Below are 14,255 nucleotides of genomic sequence, written 5' to 3' on the forward strand. Positions count from 1 at the left end.
GGTTTTTTGAGACAGGGTTTCTCTGTGTAGCTTTGCGCCTTTCCTGGAACTCACTTGGTAGTCCAGGCTGGCCTCGAACTCACAGAGATCCGCCTGGCTCTGCCTCCCGAGTGCTGGGATTAAAGGCGTGCACCACCACCACCCGGCCTCAGTGTTTTATTTACTAACCAATCAGAGCAACACATTTGCCATACAGAACATCCCACAGCACTTCAGTTATAATTTTACTTTCCATTAAGATGTCTAGAAGACCCTAGGTGGTGGTAGCAAATGCTTTTAATCCCAGCACTCAGGAGGCAGAGTCAGATGGATCTCTTGAGTTTGGGGCCAGCCTGGTCTATGCATCAAGTTCCAGGACAGCCAGGGCTAGACCAAGAAACCCTGTCTTGAAAAACCAATATATATATATGAAAGAAAGAAAAAATGTCTAGAAGAGTAATTAAATCAGATCTTATTAATTTTTAAAACTTTTTTTTTTTTTTTTAAAGATTTATTTATTTATTTATTATGTATACAGTGTTCTGTCTGCACATATCCCTGCAGGCCAGAAGAGGGTGCCAGATCTCATTACAGATGGTTGTGAGCCACCATGTGGTTGCTGGGAATTGAACTCAGGACCTTTGGAAGAACAAACAGTGCTCTTAACCTCTGAGCCATCTCTCCAGCCCTAATTTTTAAAACTTTTATACTTGTATCAGGAGGCTCTTAGCCTGGCGTGATGGCACACACCTGTAATCCCTTTCAGTTGATGGAGAGAGGCGGGAGGATCAAGATAGATTTCAAGGTCCCCCTTAGCTACCACAGTAAATTCGAGGCCGGCTTGGGCCACAGTCACTGATGCAGAAATAAGTAGCTGTGGCTGTAGGTTTTTAAACTGTACACTGATGAAAAGGTACCCACAGGCTAACACACAGCAGAGTCACTGAGGTGACGAGAGGACAGTTCTGAGCAACTTCACAAGGCTGTTTCAGACCGCAAACAGCAGCAGAGACTGGACTGTGTCTCAGAGGAAGAGTGTGTGCCTGCATTTGTGAGGCATTGGGTCCAGTCCAGAGGGAGGGAGGAGAGCATGGCGGGAATGTCATTGGAGAGGGGGACATGGACAAAAAGCAGTCAGAAACCAGGCCATCGGCGCCGCTGTGAGAACAGAAGTTTCCACTCTCACCCTCCCGTCAATGCTGGGTTCTTCTTGGTAGCTGTGGGTGTGTGCATCGTAGGTCTGTACAGCAGCTCTTTGCTTTTGATCCCACCCTCCAGCCTAGCAGTTCTTCTTTTTCCAGTCTGTCAGCTCAAGCTTGGCTTTGCTTCCCAGTCTAGACCTGTTGTCCCTACTTGAGCAGCAAAACCAGCTCTGTGAGTTTCCTTGGAGGTTTCTGCTACTCTGGCCTTGCAGTGTCTCCCAGGGAGTATCTTTCCTCCTCTGTCCTGGCTGTCATGCATGTCTAGGGGCCTTATGTAAGTGATTGTTTGTTGGATGGGCTTCTGTAGATAATCACGGATTTGGAGTTGGTCCCATCATCCTCTCAGCTTCTGTTCTAAGTGAACGACCCCTAGCACTGTAACGTCCAACCTGACATTACTCAGCAGCATCAGTAGACAGAACTATTGGGATGGATGTTGACCATCCCCCGTGGATGCCACAGTAATAACTGAACATACGTGAACCAGTCTGTCCGCCTGCCTCCTTTCCAGCATTGGACATGTCAGCCGTCCTGTTGCCTAGAGCAGGAAACTGCGTTTTCCTTTCGTCCTCCGCATTCATTGGTCTCTACTTTTCTTCTGACATGCGTACTCGGTTCATCCTTGGCAGTTTGGTTCCTCTTCCCTGCTTTCTCCCCAGTATTGTAGTCCTTCTAGAATGATACGCTGCTTTCCTACTGGAAGACCTTCCGGCTAACACTGTTACTTCTGGATGTTCATTGTAGTACGATTCACTGTCGAAGTTTAATCTGTTAACTCCCACTTTCCTTTAGCCTGTTTGAAGTGTTACAGGATGGCAGTAGTCACTCTTACCTTCAGGTCTGCAGAGAAAGCTGGCGAACAAGTTGGAGCTGTGAGCTCTCATATAGACCGTGTTCTAGGGAACCAACAGTTTAAATGTGTAGATGCCTTTTAATTTTATTCATTTGTTTATCTTTATATTCATGAGGCAGAGTCTCACTTTGTAGCCCTGGCTAGCCCAGAACTTGCTTTGTAAACCAGGCTGGCTCTAAGATAACAGCAGTTCTCCTGCCTCTGTCTCCAAAGTGCTGGGATTATAATACACACCCCGTGGCTGGCTTTTCTTTTTATCCTTTCTTCTTTTCTGCTTTTCTTTCTGCAATCCTTATAAGCTTAAGCTGATTGATAATGAAGCTGGTGGTCAGAAGTCTTAACCTTTCATTTTATGGATGTTATCTTTCCTTACAGCCTTGGGTTCAACATTGTGCTTTATGGTTTGGGGTCCAAGAGAGATTTACTAGAAAAATTTCGAACCACCATGCTTCAAGATTCCATTCATGTTGTCATCAACGGCTTCTTTCCTGGAATCAGTGTGAAATCAGTAAGGTTCAAAACTGTTAAATGGAATGACATTATGTCCTTTGCCAAGTCATGGCCCCACAGTAAGGATGCAATTTCTGCTTCTGAACACTGAATAGAAAGGATTTTGTTTGGGGCTGCATACCAGTTAGGCTGTATAGTGCTAAGATCATATGTTTGAATTCAGAGAAGTCTAGCTTTAAATTTCTATCTTTAAATTTATTGTGTGAAACTGACATGGGGCTGGGGAAATGGCTCATTCTGTAAAGACGATCTGAGTTCCTTCTCCCAAACCCTTTCTTTTTAAGAGCTAGGCATGGTGGCCTGTGCTTGTAATACTAGTGCTGGAGAGACTGGGGTAGGGGGGCCCCTGATCCCCAAGGCTTACTGGCCAACCAGCCTAACCTACTAGATGAGTTCCTGCCAATGAGAAACCCTGTCTCAAAATAAATGAATAGGGCTGGAGAGTTGGCTTAGAGGTTAATAACACTGGCTGCTCTTGCACAGGACCCAGGTTTTATTTTTAGCATCCACATGGCAGCTCACAACTGTCTCCATCCCAGGGGATCTGATAACCCCCTTCTGGCCTCCTAGGGCACTGCATGCACGTGGTGCACATACATACATGTAGGCAAAGCACTCATGACACATAAAATAATGGAAAAATCTTTCTAAGAATAATTAATAGACGTGTAGACAGCACCTAAATAACAACACCCAAGTTTGTCCCGTGGCCTCCACAGGGACCCACACAGAAATGTTCACATCCACACATACTTGCTGACCTAGTTAGGGTTGCTGTTGCTGTGATGAAACAGTATGACCAAAGCAAATGGAGGAGGAAAGGGTTTGTTTGGCTTACACTTCCACGTCACTGTTCATCATTGAAGGGAGTCAAGACAGGAACACAAGCATCGCAGGATCCTAGAGGCAGGAGCTGATGCAGAGGCCATGGAAGGGAGCTGCTTACTGCCTTGCTCCTCATGGTTTGCTCAGCCTGCTTTCTTATAGAACCCAGGACCACCAGCCCAGGGATGGCCACCCACCATGGGCTGGACCCTCCCCCATCAATCACTAATTAACAAAATGCCCTCCAGGCTTTCATACAGATGGATCTTAAGGAAGCATTTTCTTAATTGAGGCTCCCTCCCCTCAGATGACTCTAGTATGTGTCAAGTCAGCATGAAACTGTCCAGAACACCCAAAAGAAACTGACCTGTCCGAAACTTTAAGGAAATGTTGCCTTCATTTACTACACCACGTTACTAGTAGAACAGCTAAGAGTTACAGAATCTGTAATTTGGGGCTAGAGAGATGGCTCAGCGGTTAAGAGCACCAACTGCTCTAGCAGAGTACCCGGGTTCAATTCCCAGCACCCACATGGCAGCTCAAAACTATCTGTAACTCCAAGATCTGACACCTTCACACAGACATATATGTAGGTAAAACACCAATGCACATAAAATAAAGATAAATAAATTATCTTAAAAAAAGAATCTGTAGTTTGATTATACTTTTGTATCATTTAGTACATAAATAATAAAAGTAGAAATAATAACAGTTTTACAGTACATTTATCATAGACCATTTTTACTTCAAATGAGAATTCTATTAAGGTTTTGGATATTAACCAGTGTAGTATTCCTTTTCTAGTTCTTAGTGTTGGTGTGTTTCTTTTGACACGCTCATAGTTGGTCCTCCCCCTTTTTTTCCTTCGGTTATTTTGGGACAGGGTCTCTTTATGTAGATCAGGCTGTCCTAGAACTCCCTATGTAGACCAGGCTCGCTTTCAATTTACAGAGATCCGCCTGCCTCTGCCTCTTGTGTGCTGGGATTTAAAGGTGTGCACCACCACCACCTGGCTCACATTCAGAGTTTGATCAAGGTTCTTTTACTGTTTTTTTCTCCCTCTTACATTATTCTTTCACATTGTTATTCTTCCCTTTTCCTTTTAGCCTTAATATTTTTTTTTTTTAAGAAGAATTAGATATACTTGAAAACCCAGTGGAATTTTAAGTGTTTTGTAAACTTTATGAGAAAACTCAAAATCACTTTTAATTTACGAAAAAAGATGAATTTGCTAATTGTATTTATGGCATGTGACAGAATAAATTGCAGTTGATATGGTACCTCTTGCACTTCTGTGACGTAGATCCTGAATTCTATAACTGAAGAAGTCCTCAATCATACGGGCACTTTCCAGAGTGTTCTGGATCAGCGAGACTGGATAATAAACAAATTTAAAGAAGGTAACATAAAAGAAACTATCTGTAGCATTTAGGGTGAAATCATACTGCATCTCTGTATTCATGCAGTTTTAGACTTAAAAGAATATTATTTTAATATGGATACTCTAGTCATGTCAATATTTCCTGTTGTACTAATTTGTTCAATGAATTTCACCTAACTGACAGGAGTTACTCCTACTGTCTTAACTCTGTATGGCCTTTTATTTTAGAATAATTTGACTTTTTGTATTGTCAGTGTGAAGTGCCTATAACAGATTTGTACATCTTTGGCATTTTTATGTCTAATATTGTGTGTATGTTTATGGGAGCAGGAATGAACTTGCATGGCTGTATTTGTGCATATGGAGGCAGGGGTTGGCATTCAGTGTCTTCCCTAATCCGTGTGTGTGTGTGTGTGTGTGTGTGTGTGTGTGTTCAATCTCTCACTATAAGCTCGAGCGAAGGATTTGGCTAGGCTGGTTGACCAGCAAGCCCCGAGGATCCCCCTATCTCAGCCTCTGCTTTTCAGCCCAGGGATGACAAGCGCAAGCTCCTGCATCCATCCAGGACTTGTGTTTACTCTTCTTTTCTTTTAATGGGTGCTGAGGGTTGAACTCAGGGCCTCATGCTTGTCCAGCAAGCAGTTTACCAACCAAGTCATCTTCCCAGCCCCAGATAGTGTTCAGTTATCGTATAAAACAGGTCTGGCCTGTGGCTGGGTTTTGTTACTCACGTATAGAGTGCTTGCCTGGAGCCTGCCTTTGAATAGCCTTTAATACCTAGACGTCATATGGAGTAAGGACTTGACGATCCTGATTGAAAATAATAATGGAATTCCCTTTCCTTCCAGATTCCTCTTTAGAACTCTTCCTCCTTATCCACAACTTGGATAGCCAGATGTTGAGAGGAGACACCAGCCAGCAAGTTCTTGGACAGCTGTCATCTTTGGAGAACGTGTACCTTTTAGCGTCTATTGATCACCTCAATGCTCCTCTCAGTAAGTTCCTCTTCTCCCTTGAGAGATTAGCTTACGAAAGCGTCTTACTGTTTTTCAGTACATTTTCAGCTTCTTAAAAGGTGGTTTCAATTTACTGGAACTAAAGCTCTCCACTAAAGAAATATGTTTACATCTGAAGTTACATGAGGAAAAATAGACCGTTATTCTAGTTCCATCCTGCTCTTTGTGGGGTTACAATGTTGTTGTTTTGTTTGTTGTCTGTTTTCTTTCTTTTTTTTTTTATTAAATTTATTATTTTGTGTTCATTGGTGTTTTGCCTGCATGTATGTCTGTGTGAGGGTGTCAGACCCCCTGGAACTGGAGTTACAGACAGATGTGAGGTGCCATGAGGGTGCTGGGAATTGAACCCAGGTCCTCTGGAAGAGCAGCCAGTGCTCTTAACTACTGAGCCATCATTCTAGCCCCTTATTTTATTTTTGAGACAGGTTTTCTCTGTGTTACAGCACTGGCTGTCCTGGTCCACTCTGTAGACCAGGCTGGCCTTGAACTCACTGAGATCCACCTGCCTCTGCCTCCCTAGTGCTGGGATTAAATGTGTGAGCCACAGCCTGAAATGTTTATTTTATAAATTCAAAGATTTTGTGATAATGATAGAAGGTTAATTATTAAGTTTTTAAGATTTATTTGTGCCGGGGCAGTGGTGATGCATGCCTTTAATCCCAGCACTAGGAGGCAGAGGCAGGCGGATATCTGTGAGTTCGAGGCCAGCCTGGTCTACAGAGCGAGATCCAGGACAGGCACCAAAACTACACAGAGAAACCCTGTCTCGAAAAACCAAAAAAAAAAAAAAGTTTTATTTGTTTACTTATGTGTATTTTGCCTATGTGAGTTTATGTGCACCATATGCTGGAGAGGCCTAGGAGCATCAGATCCCCTGGAACTGAAATTATAGGTGATTGTGAACTGTCATGTAGGTTCTGGGAATTGAACCTGGGTCCTCTGCAAGAGCAGTAAGCATTCTTAACTGCTGAGCCATTTCTTTAGCCTCCTTATAGACCAGGCTGACCTCGAACTCACAGAGACCTACCTGCCTCTGCTTCCCAAGTGCTGGGATTAAAGATGTGTGCTACTACACCTGACTGCCTTATTAAAGTTTTAAAAGAATTATTGATGGTACTGAGGTATTTTCATTTGTATTTAATGTACTAATAAAGATTCAGATGTTAAACAAGTAAGGTAGCTCATACTTGCCACCCTAGCACTTTGGAGGCCGAGGCGAGAGGATTATGAGTTTGAGACCAGCCTGGGCTCCATAATGAGACCTTGTCTCAAAACAAAACAAAAGAATTAAGATTTTGATTGACAGCAGAAGCAGGTTGTGAGTTACAGATTTATATAAAAAATGACAAAAATGAAATATTTTATGCTATCTTTTTAAATGCAGTACTAAGTTGTAAACCCAGAACCTTGTATACTTTTTTTCTGGCAGTGGGGTTCGAGACAGGGTTTCTCTCTGTAGCTTTGGAGCCTGTCCTGGATATCGCTCTGTAGCTCAGGCTGGCCTTGAACTCACAGAGATCCGCCTGCCTCTGCCTCCTGAGTGCCCAGCGAACCGTGTGTACTTTACCCAAGCACTCTACTGGAGCTGCGTTCCCAGCTCTTGGCGCTTTTCCTTTAAATGCTCCTTCACTGCAGTGAAGTCTCGTGGACATGAGGATAGCATGGTAGTTTGTAATCCTTTGCTTTGATCATCTCCTGTAGTGTGGGATCATGCGAAGCAGAGTCTGTATAACTGGCTTTGGTATGAAACGACGACATACAATCCTTACTCTGAAGAGACCTCCTATGAGAACTCCCTTCTGGTTAAACAGTCTGGATCTCTGCCGCTTAGTTCTCTGATTCATGTCTTACGAAGCCTTACCCCCAATGCAAGGTAAGAATAAAAACTACAGATACAGTTATATATATAAAGACATATATCTATATATACACATAAAGATGTATACCCATATATACACATAGATGCATATCCACATATACATTATATATATATATATATACACACATAAAGACATGTATCCATATATACACATTATGCATACATAAAGATGTATGCCCATATATCCACATTGAGGGCTAGCGGTGTGGCTCAGTGGTCAAGCACTTGCCCAGCATGCTAACTCCCCTGAGTTCAGCTCCCAGCACTACTACAAAGATAATCTGCACGGTCAAGGACCAGGAGTGAAGGTCGGGAGCACTTGTCTCACATGTACAAAACCCTCAATTCAATCCTGGCTCTTCAGAAATAAAATATTTTGTACACCTGAGGATGTACTACTAAGTTTATCAGTGATTCTGCTGTTTGGTAAATACTGTAATCCAAAGCAACCTGGAGGAGAAAAGGATTTATTCGGCTTACACTTCCAGGTCCCAGTTCACCATTGAAGGAAGTCAGGGAAGACGTCAAGGCAGAGACCGTGGCGGGATGCTGCTGGCTGACTCGCTCTCAGGCTCATGCTTAGGCATCTCACAGCCTAAGGCTTGTGCCGCCCACAGTAGTCCCTCCTGCATCAGTTACCCACCGGTGCCCCCACAGACAGGCCTGGGCGCCCATGGGGTGTGGTGATCTCCTCAGTTAGGAGTCCCTTCTCAGGCAACTCAAAACTACCTACTTGATGTAAAGGGTTCAGAAGGATGATAAAAATGGTGACTAGGACTGGATTATTCAGTAGGCAAAGTATGCAATAGTAGCCTATGAAATTGACCATAAAGCTAAAATAGTTTTTAACAAGTCGTTAGGGGCTGGGAAGATGTCTCAGAGTTTAAGTAAAGCATTCTTGGACTTAGTTCCGAGGATCCATACGGTGACTCACAGCTGTATGTAACCTCAATTCCTGAGGAACCCAGCAAGCACATACATGATGCACATACATACATACATGCATGTAGACAACTTTGTTGTTTCTGAACCAAAATGTCTAAGTTGTAATACAGAGAAAACTCGGGGCATTTGGTATATTTTTTGTGAATGTGAGGTGGGTGCTCGCTGTTACTCAGCTAGAGGTTTTTTGTTTGGTTTTTGGTTTGTTTTGTTGCTTTTGAGATAAGGTCTCACTGTGTAGTCATGACTTCCCTGGAACAAACCCAGAGATTTACTTGCCTATGCTTGCTGAGTCCTGAGACTAAAGGCCTGTGCCACCACACCCAGCACAGGACAGAGGTCTGGAACTGTGTCCAAGCAGCCCTGTCTTCGTCTTCTGAGCACTGAGACTGTGGAAGTTTCAGCAAACTTCCTCAGGTTTGATTATAGAAAGTGTGTGTGCGTGCTTGTGTGAGTGTATGTTCCTGTGCACACGCTCCTAGATAAGAAAAGCGTTTCTTCCTACGAGGCTATGGTTTTCTTGGAGAAGGAACAAAAGGCAGAGTAGCCAGCCACGTATTTGGCATAGTTTTACACTTACTCCTACAGAGTGGTTCTGTTTAATTTTTGTTTTTGTTTTGTTTTTGTAGGGGGATTTTCAGGCTCCTTATAAAGTTCCAGCTGGATAACCAGGACAGCCCTTCCTACATAGGTATCTGATGATTTGTGATATTTAATGTGACTCTCTGTCCCCCTGTACTCCTGTTCTAGAGCCCTGTGGCAGCCCTGCATTTCTCACAGCGGAGAAGTGACTACTCTGTGGTGGGTGTGTCTGCCCAAACCCGTAGGGAATTTCCAGCATCTTTGCAAATACACTGCTCAGTAGATTGCTAATGGGAATTGGAAGACAGGCCCACTTACTTTTAGAATTCCATGCACTACTGGAACTATGGATGTGTATCTGGTACACATACACACTTATGCCTGGCATGGTGGTCCATACCTTTCATCTCAGCCCTTAAGAAACAGAGGCAGGCTGGGTGACAGTGGCGCACGCCTTTAATCCCAGCACTCGGGAGGCAGAGCCAGGCAGATCTCTGTGAGTTCCAGGCCAGCCTGGTCTACAGAGCGAGATCCAGGACAGGCTCCAAACTACACGGAGAAACCTTGTTTTGAAAAACCAAAAAGAAAAGAAAAGAAACAGAGGCAGGTGGATCTCTGAGTTCCAGGCTAGCCTGATTGCTATACAAGTTCCAGGCTGGCCAGAGCTACATAGCAGGACACTCTCCTTTTTTTTAAATTTTATTTTAATTTTTTTTTAAGGCAAATAGAACATTGAATGACTTAAGTCTTTTCGTCTCCCCAGGACTTTCTTTTCAAGACTTCTACCAGCAGTGTCGGGAGGCATTCCTCGTGAACAGTGATCTCACACTGCGAGCCCAGCTGACTGAATTTCGGGATCACAAACTCCTAAGAACGAAGAAGGTGGGACTGCTGGGGTAGCTAGCACTGGGGTGGGGTTAGTGCGTGTTATTACTGAGGACAAAGGCGGGGGAACAGCCAGAAAGGAAGGAAAAAAAAAAACAAGAAATGATGTCACAGAAACCAGGGACAAGAGAGTGAATGGTACCCTGTAGTGCTTCTGAGAGGCCAAGAAGACACAGACTGGACATATCTGGGGCTTTGGAATATGGGATGATGTGACAGTGAGCCCTTGCTCTGTGGTGCTGTGGATGGACTGCTGGGAGAAAAGAGGAGACATTTTATGGACAGCTCTGGAAAGGTGAAGTTTAGGGCAGTGTGTAAAGAGGAAGAGTCTGTCCAGGACATTTCTAACTATTTTTAAGTGTGTGCACCATTTGTGCTCACCTGGTGCCTGTAGAAACTAGAAGAGGGCATTGGAGCCCCGGAACTAGAGTTACTGGTGGTTGTGAGCCGCCATGTGGGTGCTGGAATCCAACCAGATCCTCTGGAAGAACAGTCAGTGCTCTTACTGCTGAGCCATCTTTCCAACCCCAAAAGGTATTTTTAGGTGAGAGCTACTTGAATGCATTCAAAATCAAGTGAAGGGTGGTGTGGTGGGGCACACCTTTAATCCCAGCACTCGGGAGGCAGAGGCAGGCAGATCTCTGTGAGTTCCAGGCCAGCCTGGTCTACAGAGCGAGTTCCAGGACAGCCAGGTTTACACAGAGAAACCTTGTCTCAAAAAAACAAAATAATAATAATAATAACAATAATTTAAAAGGCCAGGTGTTTTGTTAGAAAAGTCCAGATAGCTCCCTTACCGAGGATTAACATACGGAGTATTCTTCTGTCTTGTAGGGAACTGATGGTGTGGAATATTTATTAATTCCCGTTGACAGCGGAACATTGGCTGATTTCTTGGAGAAGGAAGAGGAAGAGGCTTAGACTGTCTCCTTTTAGGTGGAAAAGTCATCGTACCCCAGCTGCTGCTCCTCTAGCAAGAATGCTGGTTTACATCCAACATTAGATCATTCGGTCCAGCATACAAGATTTACTATTGAAGGGGCATATAATCAATTTGAACTTTGATTAGCCTGGCTGGTGTACTGTCTCTAATACTATGCAGTGGTCATTGAGTTGGGAGGGAAATGTGCCTTTAATTTATTACTTCTCTGGAGACTTATTGCTGGATGAACAGTATGCTCAGGGATTATTTGGAAGTGGATATTTTTGGATTATTTTATATGGAATGCTATCCCTAATTTTTGAGGGCAGTTTAACTCCCGAGCTGAATTACTACAAGTGCACTTGTTTCAGATCAGTACAGAGATGGGGTCACACAGAACTTAGGAGGAAGGAGGTGGCTAGTGCTTTTTCTGAAATAATGAAAACATTTCAGAAGTCTCTCCCTGCGGACGTAGGCTGTCTCAACTGAGACAGTGGGAGAAATGCAAGGAATAGATAGGGTATGTGCCCAGCCTCGGAAGCACATTTAAAATAGTTAGTATTTATACCATGACCTTGATTTTTATGATACGAACGAGAAGTCAGACTAAAATAAAATCCTGATTTACATGTTAGTAATTGTTTTCAGGACAATAGAAAATAAAGAGATTTCCTTATTCTTGTACATTGACGTTTATTTTCTTAAATAGCACGCAGGAATAGCTGGCCCAGCCCTTTCCTGCCACTGTTCAGGAGTCAGGCAGGCAGACTGCTTCTCTCCTTCAGAACAACGGTAGCAAGACATGAGCTCACCTTTGTAATCCGACACAGGAAGACGAGGCAGGGAAAGATGAGTTCTAGCCCAGTCTGAGCTACAGTGACACCCAGCTTCAACAAACATTCAATAAACACACAGTGATACACAGGAAACTGGCTGGTTTGCACTTTCTTCTTGTGGTGTGTGGTGTGTGTGTGTGTGTGTGTGTGTGTGTGCAGAAGCCACAGTAAGATGTGAAGTGATTTCTGCCGTGTTCTGCCTTACTGCCTTGAGAGAACGTCTCCTGAACCAGAAGCTCCTTGTAGGCCAGAAGTGCTGCCAACAAGCCGTCAGTCAGCCTGTCTTCCCACCAGTGCTGGCGTTGGGGCACCACAGCCATGCCCAGCTTTGTGCATGGGTGCTGGGATGCAAATTCAGGGCCTCTGTTCCAGAGCAAACACTTTCCCACTGAACCATCTCTCCAGTTCCGTGGACCTTGTGTTCTTGTTTAATATGTCTAGTTCATTAACTACCACATCATAAACAAACATATAATATACACATCTTTGCATCTGCCTTTACAGTTTTTTGTTGTTGTTTTGTTTTTTTCTGTTGTTTTTAGGAACAAAGTTTCTCTGTAACAGCCCTGGCTGTACTGTAACTCACTTTGTAGACCAGGCTGACCTCGAACTCATAAAGAGCTACCTGCCTCTGCCTGCCCAGTGCTGGGATTAAAGGCATGCACCACTACCGCCTGGCTTATAGTTTTTTAAAAAACAATATATATAATAAAAAACATACATAATAAAATATGTGATAAAAACAATATATATAATATATATATTATATATATACACACATACACACTTCCTTGTACTTGGTCCTCATTCCTTCCCATCCCCAATAGCCATGCCTCCCTCTCTCCCTTCTGCTTTATCTCATGTATCCTCATTACCCTCCTTTTCCTTAAAAATCTCTTTATCTTTATCTTGTCTCTTCCCTTCTGGTTCTATGACCGCATGCACCCACACACAAACATACATATCCAAGTTCTTCATAAGAGAGGACATGCAGAATGTGTCTTTCTGAGTCTGGCTTGTAGGATACCTGCAGGAAATGCTGTATAGTAATCACTAGTTGTATTTTGAATGTTTAATACCATTAATTAGTGATAAAATTCCAAGTGACTTGAGAGCTCAGTGGTACAACACTTGGCCTTCCATTCACAATGTTGGAACACAGTTCAAGAATAGAGTTGTACAGCTGGGCGGTGGTGGCGCACGCCTTTAATCCCAGCACCCGGAAGGCAGAGGCAGGAGGATCTCAGTGAGTTTGAGGCCAGCCAGCCTAGTCTACAGAGCAAGCCAAGTTCCAGGACAACTAGGGCTGTCTCAAAACACCAAAAAATAAAAAAAATTTTAAAAATTAAAAAAAAAATAAGTACAAGGGGGATAGGGTTGTACAAGGGGAATTTTGAGTGCTTGTGAGAAAACTCCAAGAAAACAAGACAAGAATCTTGTGATCTGTTTCTTCAAAACCACAAAACTGTTCTTGGAATGAGCTTTCATGGCCCTCCCAGGTGTAGCGCAGATAAGAGTGGGTTCACTTTAGATTATTCTTTACAGCTGGCTATGGTTATTTGTTCATATGCCTCTAGGGAAAACATGTTTTTGCCCTGTGCCATTTGTCCTCGGGACTGTACACTTAGGTGACTTCTTAACCCTCAGAGTATGAATTGTCTGATGCTCTGAATAAAGTTGGCTATTGCAGGAGACTTTATTCTGCCTCATTTTTAGGCCCTGCTCTCCCAGGTTCACACTACCAACTTCAGCAGTAAACAGACAAGGTGCTTAGTTTGATCCCTACACCACCAAAAAACAAAATTATAGGAACAAGTAGAAATGTAGACAGTGATCACTGATGGTTTTTTTTTTAAATCCTGATAAAAATTTCTTTCCGATGCCTAACCTAAAAATATATAGACTGCCAGATGGTGGTGGCGCACACCTTTAATCCGAGCACTCGGGAGGCAGAGGAAGGGGGATCTCTCTGAGTTCGAGGCCAGGCTGGTCTACAGAGTGAGTTCCAGGACAGGCACCAAAACTACAGAGAAACCCTGTCTCAGAAAATCAAAAAGTACATAGACTGACCTCATCACCCAAAAAATGCTGCTTAGAAATAAATCTAGATCCATTTTTTGCTGTTTTTCTTGTCTTTGTGAGTGTGGGTACCTATGGAGATCAGAGTGTGTTAGATGCCCTACAGCTGGAGTTACAGGTGGTTGTGAGCTACCATGTTAGTGCTAGGAAGTGAATTCCATTCCACTGCAAGAGCAGCAAGTGTGTTTAACTGCTGAACTATCTCTCCGGCTGCTTTTCTTTTTTAGACAGGGTTCCAGGCAGGCTTGGAAACTCCTAAGCTTCCTGCCTTTGCCTGCCAGATACTGGGATTGCAGCTGTGCACTGCCACACCCAGCTCCAAATCTGTTTTTAAATGACAAAGATCATTGAGACTGAAACACCT

General features: G+C 43.5%; 1 protein-coding gene across 1 annotated transcript in view; it reads left to right on the plus strand.

The window, feature by feature from the left end:
- Orc2 (origin recognition complex subunit 2) overlaps nt 1-11,660 on the plus strand; it is a 38,930-nt gene extending 27,270 nt beyond the window's left edge. The window contains exons 12-18 of the mRNA XM_059278324.1: nt 2,410-2,542; nt 4,673-4,769; nt 5,599-5,745; nt 7,468-7,639; nt 9,217-9,278; nt 9,933-10,051; nt 10,889-11,660. Coding sequence (XP_059134307.1) covers nt 2,410-2,542; nt 4,673-4,769; nt 5,599-5,745; nt 7,468-7,639; nt 9,217-9,278; nt 9,933-10,051; nt 10,889-10,975 — 817 coding nt within the window. The 3' untranslated portion in view covers nt 10,976-11,660. The remainder of the gene's footprint in view (nt 1-2,409; nt 2,543-4,672; nt 4,770-5,598; nt 5,746-7,467; nt 7,640-9,216; nt 9,279-9,932; nt 10,052-10,888) is intronic.
- The last annotated feature ends 2,595 nt before the right edge of the window (nt 11,661-14,255 follow it).

Source organism: Peromyscus eremicus, chromosome 13 (assembly GCF_949786415.1).
Source record: "Peromyscus eremicus chromosome 13, PerEre_H2_v1, whole genome shotgun sequence".
In the NCBI taxonomy this organism is placed as follows: domain Eukaryota; kingdom Metazoa; phylum Chordata; class Mammalia; order Rodentia; family Cricetidae; genus Peromyscus; species Peromyscus eremicus.